Here is a 14,374-nt window from a genome sequence, read left to right as displayed (position 1 = left end):
TGTAAAATGCAAAGTCATGGATCAGTCACTCAAAAAAACCTCTGGTTTAACACATGGTCATTTTTAAAGCACTTACAGCCTTCCAATTGGAAATAGGGGACAGATGTGATGCAATTGCTTCAGAACTCCTAAAAGTGGTAATATTTAGGGAGGGGTGTAATGACTGCAAATGAGTGATGAGCAAGGAATGGATTGATGTAAAGGTGCAGAGGGCATACACAGCAATGTATGATCGGAGGAGATTGCAGAAATTGCACACCAGCATAGATTTTGTTTGACACACAAGCTGACCATTTGGACCATTGTGCCTGCTGGCTGAAAAATAGTTATCTTTCTGTGTTGTGGGAGTATTGTAGCTAGTCGGCTATAGTGTACCTCATTCACTCAAGCAACCGGACAAAGATTTTTTGGAGTTTTAAAAACAGCCTTTATTCCAATGTAGCCTGCCAGCTTCCAAACAAAAAAATACAATGGCAATTATATTTTCAGCTTATCTTACAAGTAATTAACATATACAAATCAAAAGAGTGCATTTGTTTAGGAATTATCTGTATCCATTCACAACTAATAATTAGGATTCCAGAATGTATAATATATGAGTATAGTTATCCAATCACACTACTTAATTATAATATCATGAAGCACATATTTTCTGTATTTATCTGCTATCAGACATAGGTATGGTAGGAATATGTTTGTCCAGTGGTGTATCAATTCCTTGACCCATTGTCCCTTGTTTTAGTGGACACACATGAGCTAAAGCTGCAAAATGATCAGTTGAATTTTTGTGTGCAGACTGTGACTGAAGCCTCCCTTTTAATTAAATCCCCTGATGGTCCTTGGATGTTATCTGTAGGCAGCTTGAATCTATGGGAGCTAGTACCTTTTCAAAGCGCTATGTCTCAGCAGTCTGTGAGATCCAGCAGGTAGTGGTTTGTATGATTCTGCCTTTTTAACACTATCACTCTGAATTTGGCCTGTAGTCACAACCAGGGAGGTGCATGGATTCAAGGCCAGAAAACCTATGTAATGATGGAAGTCGGTGAGGATAATTTGTTTTCCTGATCTTTAGCTTTGGTGGAATTTCCACTCACCATTGTCTTAATGGTGGCTAGTAAGTTACATACTGTTGTAACAACATTTGGATCAGTAGAAAGGCTAAAGCTAGGTGCCATCGGCATATTTGTGAAGTTGACCGCTTGTTCCCGGATGATGATAGCTGAAGGTTAGCACTAAGATTTTCTTAAAGCATTTCTGAAGTTTGGAAATATTATTCTAAATAGTCTTTATTTTACTGTTTGCATGTGTGCAGTAGGCTGAAGTCACTGATTGTTGCATTTCTGACACTCCTACTCCATAACATTGGAATATTTCCATTCATTGGTACAGTGGTATTAACAACTAAATTGGTACCAGAGCTTTCTTAAGTAAGGATCGCTGACCATTTCTCACTTTGACAAAGAATAAGGTTATCTGGCGCATTATATCTGCATAGGCTCTTGAAAGAGCAATCAACTTAATCCCATTCCTCAGCCTTTTTCCATGCCTTTAAAAAAAAAAAAATCCAGTATTTATCTAGTTCCCATTAAAACTTATTATTGATTCTGCTTCCAGCTTGTTTCTGATAAGGTATTTGAAATCCTAACAACCCACTGTTCAAGATAATATCTCCTAAGCCTCCTGTTCTTTCGTATTGACCACGCTTGTTAGAAACCTGCTAATCGGTGGAAGTTCAACTTAGCAGTATAGTTCAGAATTTTTTGAACACTTGTCAGCTTTTCTTTTAACCTTCTATGACCTAATGGAAAGAACACCAGTTTTCTTAATCTTTCACCTCTGATAATTTTAGTGAATGTCTTCTGCCCTCTTTACATAACCTTGACACTTGTCAGTAAAAAAAGTGCCCAAAACAGGACACAATGGGCCGAGTTGGGCACTCTTTCAAATGTGCTGCGGCCGATGAGTTCCAGGAGAGGCCTCTCGTGGGTTCCCGGCAGTCTTCATGCCTCGCAGGATCCACCCAAGCCCCACATGGCGTACGAGCCAGAACACGGTAACAAGGGGCATGACTAAATAGCGCTCGCTGAAGCCGGTTTTAAATCAACTTTGGCAACCTCACATGGGATCCACCGTCCTTCCAAGTGAGGCCGCAGCTGGGTGCCATTCAGCATTGGTCCAAACAAGTGTGGACCAGAGGGTCTCCCAGACCATCGGAGGCCCCTGGGTAGCTATGGACAGTGCAAAGTATCTCCCTGGCCCTACCTCTGGAATTCTGGTGCCTTGGCACTGCCAAGCAGCATTGCCTGGGTGCCAAGGTAGTAGTGCAATGGTGCCCAGGTTCCAGGATGGCACTGTCAAGGGTCAGCACCCGAGGGGGGACATGCCTATGAAAGGAGAGAGGAGAGGAAGTTTTAAGGGTGGGGGTGTGCAGGGTAGGTAAGTTGGGGCCTCTGGGTGTTTGGGAGGGGGGTGTGTTAGGTGGGGGTCCTTGAAGGGAATGGGGCCTGTAAGTGGGCATGGAGGGGCCTGCAGAGCGGGGACCTCATAACGGGTGTCATCAGTTGGGGATGTATTGGGTAATGCCCATGTGTGTGCAAATGGCGTGTCTCTTTAACCAGTCAAATGGAAGAATCCGCGCAGAGTCACCAAGAAGTTAGAAAGTAAGATCAAGAGAGGGATAGAAATATGGAGTGAGGAGAACAATAAGGGACAGAAAGAAAAAGTTATTTTTTAAAACTCTGCTTCACTATGATAAGCCAGTGACCTGTTTTTGATATTGTAATGTCGCTGACACTTCACTAAATATTGTGTGAATTTCTTCAAAAATAATTATTATCTATTCTAAAGCTACAGTCGATGAGTCATAAGTGAGGTTGTCATTTAATTTGATTTAATTGCACAAACCAGTGAACTACTTCACTTGGAGTATTCATCAAAGCTTTGCATTTCAACAAGTCTTTATCATATTTTTTTTGAATTTTATAGCTGGCTCCTTCCCTTCCACTTCAAGAAGACTTTGTGTTTCACTGGAAGGCCATTACCCATTATTATATTGACACATCAGGTAAGGGCATTTATATAATTTTTGTTTAATTGATTTGTTTTATCCTGTGGAGGCAAATCATTTCTGTGTATTGCAGTACAAGAAAAACCTCATGGCTAGAGTCCCAACAGAGTCAATTAGGAAAATGAGTGGAAACAGTGTGCTACATGAAGTTCCATGGCCTTCCAGCAGACATTTACTGTTCAGTTTCGATTTTAATTTTATGCCGCAATATTAATTGAAGTACTACTCTCATTCTATTCGCATAATTCTGAAGGAAACTTGAGATTATTACTGTAACAGCTAATTTCGCAGGCAGCAATAGGAACCATTTGAAAACAGAATTTGAATTTAGGTGATAGTGAACAAGAGTGTGTCATATTTAAGAGCAGTTGACCGCAAAGGTCGTCCAGCTGTCAGGTCCACTTTCCTTAGCAGCACTGATTTTAGCATGACTGACTTTAACCAGAGCTGGTTGAACACTGCTGTTGGATTAGGAATCCAGAGGCTCGGGCTCATGTTCTGGGGCCCTGCATTCAAATCCCATCACAGAAGCTGGTGGAATTTAAATTCAATAAGTAAATCTGGAATAGAAAGTTAGTCTGAGTAATGGTGACTATGACAACTATTGATTGCTGTAAAAAAAAACTCTGGATCACTAATATCTTTGAGGGAAGGAAATCTGCCATCCTTACCTAGCCTGGCCTACATGTGACTCAGACCCACAGCAATGTGGGTTGACACTTAGCTGCCCTCTGAAATGGCCCAGCAAACCATTTGGTTCAAGATGGGCCAGCGACGTCCACATCACACAAAAGCATACAAAAATGGTCAGCAGAGCAGATTACTTGCTCACTAGAGGAGCAGCTAATGCAATGACCAGTTGGAAATTTCCCATTTCATTTGTTCAATGAAGAGCGACACAACACTGGTAATTGAAATTGAAGTGCAGGAATTGACCAACACCTCATGGGGAGGTGACACATTTCTTCAGCTGTTCATATTTTTGTAATTTCAAATTTGCAACATTAAATTTTTGTTATGTCAAATCACTTGATGTAACTGTTATGGCAGCCTGGGCTAGTGTACGGTCAATCCAAGCCCCACTTGATCTAGAATCGCAACATAGTTGAAATTAACTCTTAATTTAAAAAAAACCCGAAGTCTTTGGTCTTTGACTGTCCAATAACTACAGTCACCAGGTTTGTAAATTTAAACTCAATTAACTTTATTAATAACAATAACTATCATTAAAATAGGCAACAAATGCAACAATTCCTATCTAATTTCTAACCCTCCCCTTCAACTCGTCCCGCCCTCTATATATAGACAAACAGAGGAAAGAGGGTGTAAAAATAACACTAAAAGTGAAGGATTAAAGTTTCCATTTCGGATGGACGTTTTCCAGTTAGATTCTTTCAGTCTAGGCCTTCAATTGAATATCATTGCTTTCAGGTTTTCACTGTAGACTCATCAGGGCCTCGAGACTTCTCTGCAAACTCAGATACAGCCGACAGAGCATTACACAGTCTCTCCTCTCAGCATCAGGGAATCTTCTGCTGAACAAATTCCAACTGGCAGGACCAATCGATGTCTGTTGCCAGGCAGAACACTGTCCCTGACCAATCCATTGGTCACAAACCAACCAATCGAACCAAATCTCTCGGGTGCCATAAAGCCTTAGTTATTCTGTTCAAAATCTAAATCTTCATAGCAAAGTATACTTTTTTGCAACTTTTGAGTTCCTCACTTCCCCTGCTCGACTTAAAGGTATACAGTCATTAAAGATCCATGGACCAAAAATAATAATGCCAAAGTAAAAGAAATAGGAAATAAGGGAATCAACTGGAAGGACCCTTACATAACTAACATTGTGCTTGGGTTAGGGTACTGTAACCAATGTATTTGTTTTTCTTGGCTCCATTTCCATGTAGGATTTGTTTAAATTCTCCTGATTGACTGCAGAGTTCTTACCAAGTGTCCCTATCCAGTTCTCAAACTTGTCACAGGATGCAAATGTCACATTTTGGATATTGTAGCTATAAGGGATTTAAGTGCTGCTATAATTTATTACATTTATTGCTTTTGACCTTTTGTTTTCTAATATGCCTTCATTCAATTCTTTAGAGGTCTGACTTGTTTTCTAATTCAAAATTGGTTGTTTATGTCAAAAATGCGTTGCATTGTATTTTGGGGAGATGGTGACATAGTGGTCACGTCTTGGACTAGTAATACAGAGGCCCAGGTAATGCTCTGGGGTCATGGGTGAATTTGGTCAATAACAAATCTCAACTATCATTCATTATAAAAATGAAAAAACCCCATCATTTTCATGATTGTCCTTTTGAGCATAAAATCTGACATCCTTGCTTACTTGTGACTCCAGATCCACAGCAATGTGATTGACTCTCAATTGCCATCTGAAATAGCCTAGTAAGAGCAATTAAGGATAGGCAGATCCATTGTAAGACTATAAAACAGGTAAAAATCTGATTTTGAATTGCAAAGCACCTTTAACTAAATGAAAAGTTCCGATCTTGGGAGCTACAATTTAACCAGAAATATGACTGGTTAGGTGGACAAGCAATGGAAAAGCCTTCTTCTAGCATAATGAATTTTTGCTATTAAACAACTTTGTAAAATGAGCATTAATGATGAATCTTGCCTGTACACATGCTAGGCTTCACATGCAGTGAGGAAAGTCACAGACATAAATTCCAAATGAAATTCTGAGGAGCCAAATAACATTTCCCTATTCCTATGTTGCACAAAAACTGTGGATACAGATTAGTTCCTGGCTCTTTTCTAGTCAGCAGCAGTAAAATGGTCTCTTGGAGGAAAATATTAAAATATTTTCTTTTTAAGAATCAGTTGGTTGAGTCGTAACTTTAGCTCCAACACAGTCACTTTTTGGGTGTCACTGACATTCTGGCAATGATACGCATTAGTCCACTACGTAGCACTTTTTATTTGGAAGTGCCCCAGTATTTGCATTGGCCATCGTATTTTCCACGTCCCGTCCTTGGGCTTTGCCAGTGGGGCTGTTGATCAAAACAATTTTTTATTTAATCTTTGCATCCTTAAATGCAGGTTAAGTTGTGTGGATGCCATTTGGAGCTGTAGCATATTATTTCAGGCCCTGCCAATTGTTTGTTTTAATTTGATAATTAAATCTTTCAGGTATCTATGATTAAACGTATCACTAGCTGATACTATACTTGTGCGAGAAACTAGCAGGTCAACATCTTCAAGTTCAAAAATAATTTTATTCTTAAAACTGAATTTGTAGAATGGCCATGTGTGACAAAATTTGCATGCTTTGATTAGGTACCCTTGTTTAAGCTTGGTATTCAAAGTTAATGCGATGTTTGGTACATCATTTGTTCCAGCATCAAATAATACATACCTTGTCCTCTTTTTTTTAATTTTCAGCACCATCTTGGCATTATTGCCAGATAAACAATGGAGAGTTGGACTTGTTGTTCTATAATCCTCATTCTTTGAATATGCTTAGTCCTCTTCTACCAAAGGTTGTTCTTCTACACCATTGTGCATAGCTCTCATTTTGAGCATGTGGGTATTTGTTTAACTTTTGCTCAATATATTTTTGTTTGCAAAGCTAATATTTCCAACTGTTTCATCATTAAAAAACCTGGATCTCATATGGAGTCATGGCACACAAGTAAGAGGTAATTTTGGGCTGTTGAGTATACTGTGAATAAAATTTTAACAAGTCACAATTATTTCTGTGACTTTCCCCTATTCTCACTTCCTATCCCCTGTTGGATATAATATTTAACAGATATAAAGGAGGACACCAGGCTTCATTCAAGCTCAATTTTTCTGACCTCAATATGTTTGCTATTTGATTAGATGTTCATTTTAAAGAAAACATGGGAACTTGCAAACTATAAAACATAAGCTGTTCTGTTTCTTGTCAGATGATAAAGCTCCAGTAACAGATACAAACATCCCATCACATCTGGATCAGATGCTGGATACCTTGGTTCAGGAGGAAAATGAAAGGGAATCTGGGGAGACGGGGCCCTGCATGGAGTACTTACTGCATCACAAGATTTTGGAGACTCTGTACACATTGGGAAAAGCTGATGTATGTTTTAAGCACCGATGCTGAATTGTTCCATTCTCTCAATCATGCTGAATAATATCGCAGGTTTGAAAATATTTTGGAAGACCTTGCATGAGGTGACTTATTGGTCAAGCAGCTGCATAACAACTAAAAGTAAAAATGTAGATTATGAATAGACATTTTGGATATGACCGTCCAATATACGTTTTAATTTATTATTTTAGTAAAATTCTGGTCAGCACTTCCCTTATAAATGTAACTTAATTTCACTCGGGACGTTGTAAAGACAGGCTAGTTATTGTACTTTGTTACACACATTAAGTTGGTTTCTAAACAATTCACCACTTAATTTGCTATTCCATTTGTCCCAAGATAATACCGAAATTAAAATGGATGAGCACTTTCAGAAGCTTATGGAATCTAACTGCCAGAATTGAATACGTGAATTTTGGTATCAAAACCACTTGGTTTTTAAGAGGGAGGGAGTATTTAGGTGGCAATCAAACTGATTCCCTGTTGTGATGTAGAGCATTCCATGATACTATTCTTCAAAGGACATAGACAAGTTGGTGGAGTGGGCAGAAAGGTGGGGGGTGAAGTTCAATGCGAAGAACTGCGAGGTGATGCATTTTGGCAGGAATATAATGCTGAGGCAACATAAAATGAGGGATAAAATTTGAAAAGGGGTGCAGGAGAAGAGGGACCTGGGTCCATATGTGCATTGATCATTGAAGGTGGCGGGTGAGTGGGCCTAGGTAAGGTGCTCTTTCAGAGGGTTGGTGCCGACTCGATGGGCCGAATTGCCTCCTTCTGCACTGTCGGCGCTCTGTGGCCTAAGCAAACACCTTCAGCAAATTTTAAGTTCAAAACAGGTGTAGATGTATGTGTATTCAAATATATTTAAGTCAGTTTTGAGTTGATGTCTGATATCTCTTTCAATATAGTATCCATGTTGGCAATTTAGAAAATAAATTATTTCCACAGCGTAAATAAAAATATATTGACATTATGAAGCAAATAAATTGCAACTAAATAATAATGGATTCCTAATGGGGAGCAAACTCTCTCCCCCCCCCCCCCCCCCCCCCCCCCCCCCCCCCCCCCCCCAATACCTCAAACATTGAATTCCCTTCCGGAACTCTTGTCCAGGTTTTCAATAGTTGTCCTGATATTTGTCCCAATTTACCTGTTTTGCAAATAAGGTGTCCAGGTATTATCAAACCAAACTTGTACCACTGACAAAGGAACTAAGAAAGCAGAGCCCTTGTCTCCTTTTGCTGAAAGTGCATGTATTCTATACAGGAAGACATTGGGGGCAGCATGGTGGTGAGCATAAATGCTTCACAGATCCAGGGTCCCAGGTTCGATTCCCGGCTGGGTCACTGTCTGTGCGGAGTCTGCACGTCCTCCCCGTGTGTGCGTGGGTTTCCTCCGGGTGCTCCGGTTTCCTCCCACAGTCCAAAGATGTGCGGGTTAGGTGGATTGGCTATGCTAAATTTTCCCAATGACAACTGCACTTTGATATTTACTTTTCTCTATAGAGCTCCCTGTAACAGTTGGCTGCATTGTTAATACTTCTACTCACTCTTGAACTATGTTCTCTGTCAGGGTCTTCATTATCAAGATGGGCATTGCCTCTTCAAGCTTTTTCAAGGCATTGATTTTGAGCTCCATGTCTTGGTTGGGTGCTTTTGCTCATCCTCCCCCATCAGTCCTCCTTTGTTCCATTTCTTTAATCAATACCTCTGTGAGAGACGAGTAATTCTGCAAAATCCTTGGTGTTAGCTCATCCAATCTAATTTGCATCCTGTCTTTTTGACAGCTTTTTGCTGCCTTTTCTCAACAGACAGCACTTCATGATCACTGGCTTTTATTGATTCACCATGAATGAATTTAATGGGAAAGATTAATGAATAGCACCACAACAATTCAAGACAACCAAAATGGCATTGGGAAATAACTGCTGTTTTGCCCAGTTCAGCTGATCACAATGTTGATGGACAAATGGCCCCTGTGCGCACTCTATCCATATGTAGAAAACAATAGAGTGTTTACCCAATGCTCTTTAAAGGGGCCACTGGAGACCATGACAAAGCATTGTTCTGGGGTCTAGCACAAATACAAATCTTGGCTGCTTCCAGTCTGCCTGAGGGTAGGGCTCCCTCCAGAGATTGCCTGCTTCCCATTCACCCAAGACACAACTCTTGGAAGCTCAACATGGAAGTAACACGGGACTGCCCAGATGTACGGGTTCAGATGTACAATACAATGCAGCACAAATGCAGGGTAATGGAGAGCAATGCACACGCAGAAACAGCATTTTTAAGTGAGGACTTCCTGTACTTAATTTAATTGTATGCATTGATAAAATGACTGATAAGTAAAATTATTGGTATGTGACCTTCAGATTAGTTGGGTGGAATATTATCATTTTTTCAAAGTGTCAGGCCCAGACTGAAAACCGGTGTGTAACTCTCCAGCTGCAGAAACCAGTTTTCTCCCCAGATTTTAAGAATAAAACAAGTGGGCAGTGTTTTTGCTGTCAGCTGGGCGGGGCAGGGCCGGATAGAATCAGCGCATGCCTCCACAGAGATCAGAACCCTCCCTACACCCCACCCCCCGCTTTCCCCTTGCCAACCAACTGGACAATCATCGGCAGCACGCCATCACCATTGCGAATGTATCGCTGGCGTTCCCCCTCCCCTCTCGGTGTTCCCTACCCCCTTGCCTGTAAGTTGTGATCCTGAACCTCATGACCTCACCAGCAAGGGGGCGGGGAAAATTGGGAAACAGATCTCTCTGGAGAGAGTAGTACCAACCATGAATCTAAAATAAAAATAGTTTTCAAATGATGCTGCTAAAATTATGTGGAATGGCTGTTAAATGTCTTCTATCTGTTCGTCATTATTACAAATTGTTATTTTGTATGCTTGAATTTATGACAATGTGACTAATATAGACAGTACTGAAATGTTATTTTTATGGAGGAGTGAATTTAATTATACCCTTAGTTGTTTTGTTTAATAAATATAATATATTTTCTTCCCAAGTTCTTTCATTCATACATGTACATGTGGCTGAATGAGTAATCCAGAGACCCAGGTCAAATCTCATGCCAGCAGGTGATGAAATTTAAAAATCTGGAATTAAAAGCTTAACGATGACCATGAAAGCAGATTGTTGTAAAAGCCAATCTGGTTCACTAATGTCCTTTAGGAAAGGAAATCTGCCACCCTTACCTGGGCAGGCCTACATGTGACTCCAGACCCACAGAGACTGAAATGGCCCAGCCAGCAACTCAGTTCAACAATTCGGGATGAGCAATAAATGCTGCCCTGCCAGCGATGCCCATGTTCCACGAATAAATAAAAAAAATATATGCAGAATTCCAAAAGTATAACCTCAAGACTTCTCAGAAATGAGCAGAAAGAATTAGGCTGGTGACCAGATTTATTTCAAGAAAATGTTGGCTCAATATTGTTAAGCCAGATTATCCCATTGCCCTAAGTATTGAAGCAAAATCAGTGTCATTCCAATTAACTGTGTGCATTATGCACTAACTAGGTAGTTGCTTATATCATGAAGTTTGAATGATTTGTTGAATTTTATTTCCCTAAAGTGTGTTTAATTGTTCAATGTTACTTTCTGTGTGGTTTGTAGTGCCCGCCAGGAATGAAGCAACAGGTCCTGATTTTCTATACAAAATTACTGGGAAGGATCAAACAACCTCTGCTGCCACACATAAATGTCCACAGACCTGTCCAGGTATGATCTTTCTACAGCATCTGAACGTGACAGCTGCAGATATTCTGCCACGGTGATGTGCTGAATATTTTTGGAATTGTATCAATGCATGTTTTCTGTGTTGTAAGCAGGTGAACTGGCAGCAGGTCTAGTTTGAGTGCAAAATATTATTAGGGTAATGTTTGACAGTTACTCCTGAAATGAAGATGCAATTCTTCAAATTTCCTTACTTTACAAAGAGGTCGCTCTTGCTACCCCTAGGCTTGGTGGATAATTACTCTGTCCAGCATAGAGCTAAGTCATACAAGTAAGGAAGATCCAAGCTTGAACCTATTCTGTGAAGAGCTAGATCACCATTACCTGTACAGCAGTTGTTGCATGGATTTAGTAATTGTTCCAGACTAGGCAGGAAAATTTGCTTCTGTTTGCGATGCAGTGATCCATACTGCAAGGTATGTTTTTGAGAATGTCAGTTGCACACTGGTTCAAAGTCCACTGTTACATCCCCAACAGTCCAAACGTGCATGTGAAGAATATCTCTGGGAGGAGTACCAGGAAATGGGCAACAGTGTACCATTGCCTATTGAACAAACTTGGCTGTCTCACTTGGGCATGGGGAATAGATTCTTCAGCAAGGTACCCAAGGCTGCTGGCATTCGAAGAGCTGTATATCAGCATGAATTATTGGAGTAAAGATTGGGGTATTGCGGAAAAAGGATTGAAGTTTGGGTATTGCGGAAAAAGGAGAACAATTCAGAAACTAAAGCCCATTTTCTATTTCCCTGGCATCAAACAATGTTGTGATAGATGAGTAAACTGGTGAGCATTTATCAATTTGGCGAACTGGTATGTTTCACGACCATAATGACTGAAATTGACTAAAAGATTGAACCTAAGTTCTCCCTCGTCCATATGAATCCGTACCTGTTTATTTAGTGCAAATGTAGAATATATTTTTATTTGAAAAACCCACTTTTTTGTTACATATTTTTTCTATAGAAATTAATTCGACTTTGTGGTGAAGTTCTCGCTGCCCCAACAGAAAATGAGGAAATACAGTTTCTCTGTATAGTCTGTGCAAAATTGAAACAAGATCCCTATTTGGTCAACTTTTTTCTCGAGGTTTGTATATCATGCTGTAGACATTTTTATAAAGCTGTGTAACTATTGCATAGTTCTTGATTGTTCCTTTCATTATCTTTGGGTTTCTTAAATAATTTATGTAATGCAGTATTGACCAGAAAAAAGCCTGAATAGAATAATTATGCCTGATACCTCTTCCATTTCCCAATAGGTTGCATATTTTAATGCATATGGAACATAGAGCATATAGTGCAGAAGGAGGCCATTCGGCCCATCGAGTTTGCACTGACCCACTTAAGCCCTCACTTCCACACTATTCCTGTAACCCAGTAATCCCATCTAACCTTTTTGGGCACTAAGGGCAATTTAGCATGGCCAACCCACCTAACCTGCACGTCTTTGGACTGTGGGAGGAAACCAGAGCACCCGGAGGAAACCCACGCAAACACAGGGAGAACGTGCAGACTCCGCACAGACAGTGACCCAGCAGGGAATCAAACCTGGGACCCTGGTGCTGTGAAGCCACAGTGCTAGCCACTTGTGCTGCCCACTGTGCTACATTTCCACCTTTCATATTAAGTTTGCAGTTAAGGGCGATCATGTGATGTGAGTGCATGAGCAGTTGTATTTTTGCAAGCTCTGGCTCTACTTGTCTTTCAATCCTTTATTTTATCCTAATGCACATCCATAATCATTTTTGGGGTATGTGTCTGGCGCTATGTCCCTGAATGATCCTGGTTGGAGTTTGGTGGCAGGGAGCCAAGTTGAATCAGAGAGAATTGTTGTTTGATCGAGGCGGTCATGGATGGTTTGGGTAGGGTCCAGCTTGCAGTGGAGGTTTTGCTGGTGAGCAGACCAAGCCTCGGAAGTGCTATTTGCACCGGGATGATGGCTGCCGTTGCGAATTATGTTTTGGATTCTGATCTCCACTTCGCAGAAATCCTACTGTATGGTGTGATGTCTATCCTGACCGATTCGGGAAGTGTGGGTCGCAATTTAGCATGGCCTATTCAGCTAGCCTGCATATCGTTGAACTGTGGGAAGAAACTCGAGCACCCGGAGGAAACCCACGCAGAGAACGTGCAAACTCCATACAGTAACCAAAGCCAGAATTGAGCCCGGGTTCCCTGGTGCTGTGAGGCTGCAATAAAGGCTGCAATGCTAACCACTGTGCCACCGTGCTGCCCTTTATTTTCTAGCTTGAAAATTATGTTCATTAAAATCCAATTTATTCACTGATAGCTTTCCAACAGAAAGAGAATCTGTCATCCCTACCTAGTTTGACCTGCATGATCTATACCATATGCTGCACTACTAATGCTTTCTGAAGTAGCCAAGCAAGCACGTGAAATAATTTTTACCAGGCCTCTGACTATAATTTTTGTTCATGCCTGTCAAATTAGACAATATACATTAGATACAAAAGTATTTTTTTAATATTTAGTTTTATTTATGGCAGACTTTAAGCACTGGCCAAGCAGCAGCATGAGCATAACTACTGACAACACCGTAAACATCTCTGTTCTGGAGGCTGTACTTCTTTCTGTTGTGAAAAGATTCATGTCGCTCCCCATCGATCGACAGATTTTCTCCTTTTATGCCTTTTCTTTCCACTAATCTGTGACGGCTGTTCTGTGACTCCTTTTTATTTCTCTGCTTTCCCATGAACTTTATAGCACTTCTCTAAAGGGATGATGTCCTTGTATCTAGAACATAAATATCAGTTACTTCTTACCCAACATATTCTATCCCTATCTGATAGCAGCTGAGATCTAGGAACCATACCACTTGCATGTCCACAAATCCTAGCGGTTTCCAGAAGTATAACCACGCAGCAGGGTACTTTGTTATAAAATACCATCAGTTTGAGTGTTCCAAAACATTGATTAGCTCTTTCAAAATATGATGTTCCAAAGCTACATTATTATGTTCAACTTTCACACAGTTACAGCAAACTTAGTGTTATCACAAAACACATGCAAAACTCCCATCTATTTCTGTAGTTATCCTGGTTAACTTGTGCTATCCTGGTTTCCTGATTTCGCCCAAAGTTATTATCCAACAAAGTTTAACATTGTTATTGATAAATCCAATAGGAATTGAGGTGGGCTGTGGAATGTGTTATCACAGGGAGTAGTTGAGGAATTTAAGGGAAAGTCACATAGGCTGGTGCCTCATAGATGAATTGTTCCTTGAGCTTGACTTGAACTACATTAGGATAACATAGAAGATTAAAAATGAAATAAATCACTGTGGAAGTGGAAAAAGAAAATGAAGTTGTGAGGGATGAAGGTGTTTGACACAGCATTTACCTAATCTGTTTTTTGTTCCTCCCAATGTGGAGGTCACAAAGCCATGGATGGCATATAAATTACGCACTTAGAGTGGGTAAAGTACAGGTAAATTCCTGTCTT

The 14,374-nt window shown here is 40.4% G+C and overlaps 1 protein-coding gene across 1 annotated transcript in view; it reads left to right on the top strand.

The window, feature by feature from the left end:
• LOC119979699 (protein FAM160B1-like) overlaps nt 1-14,374 on the top strand; it is a 104,878-nt gene that overhangs the window by 20,189 nt on the left and 70,315 nt on the right. The window contains exons 2-5 of the mRNA XM_038822250.1: nt 2,986-3,064; nt 6,985-7,154; nt 10,794-10,898; nt 11,877-11,999. Coding sequence (XP_038678178.1) covers nt 2,986-3,064; nt 6,985-7,154; nt 10,794-10,898; nt 11,877-11,999 — 477 coding nt within the window. The remainder of the gene's footprint in view (nt 1-2,985; nt 3,065-6,984; nt 7,155-10,793; nt 10,899-11,876; nt 12,000-14,374) is intronic.

This window comes from Scyliorhinus canicula, chromosome 16, assembly GCF_902713615.1.
Source record: "Scyliorhinus canicula chromosome 16, sScyCan1.1, whole genome shotgun sequence".
Taxonomy (NCBI): Eukaryota; Metazoa; Chordata; class Chondrichthyes; order Carcharhiniformes; family Scyliorhinidae; genus Scyliorhinus; species Scyliorhinus canicula.
Note: the sequence above shows the minus strand (reverse complement) of the source record. Positions and strands in the feature narration are given on the sequence as shown.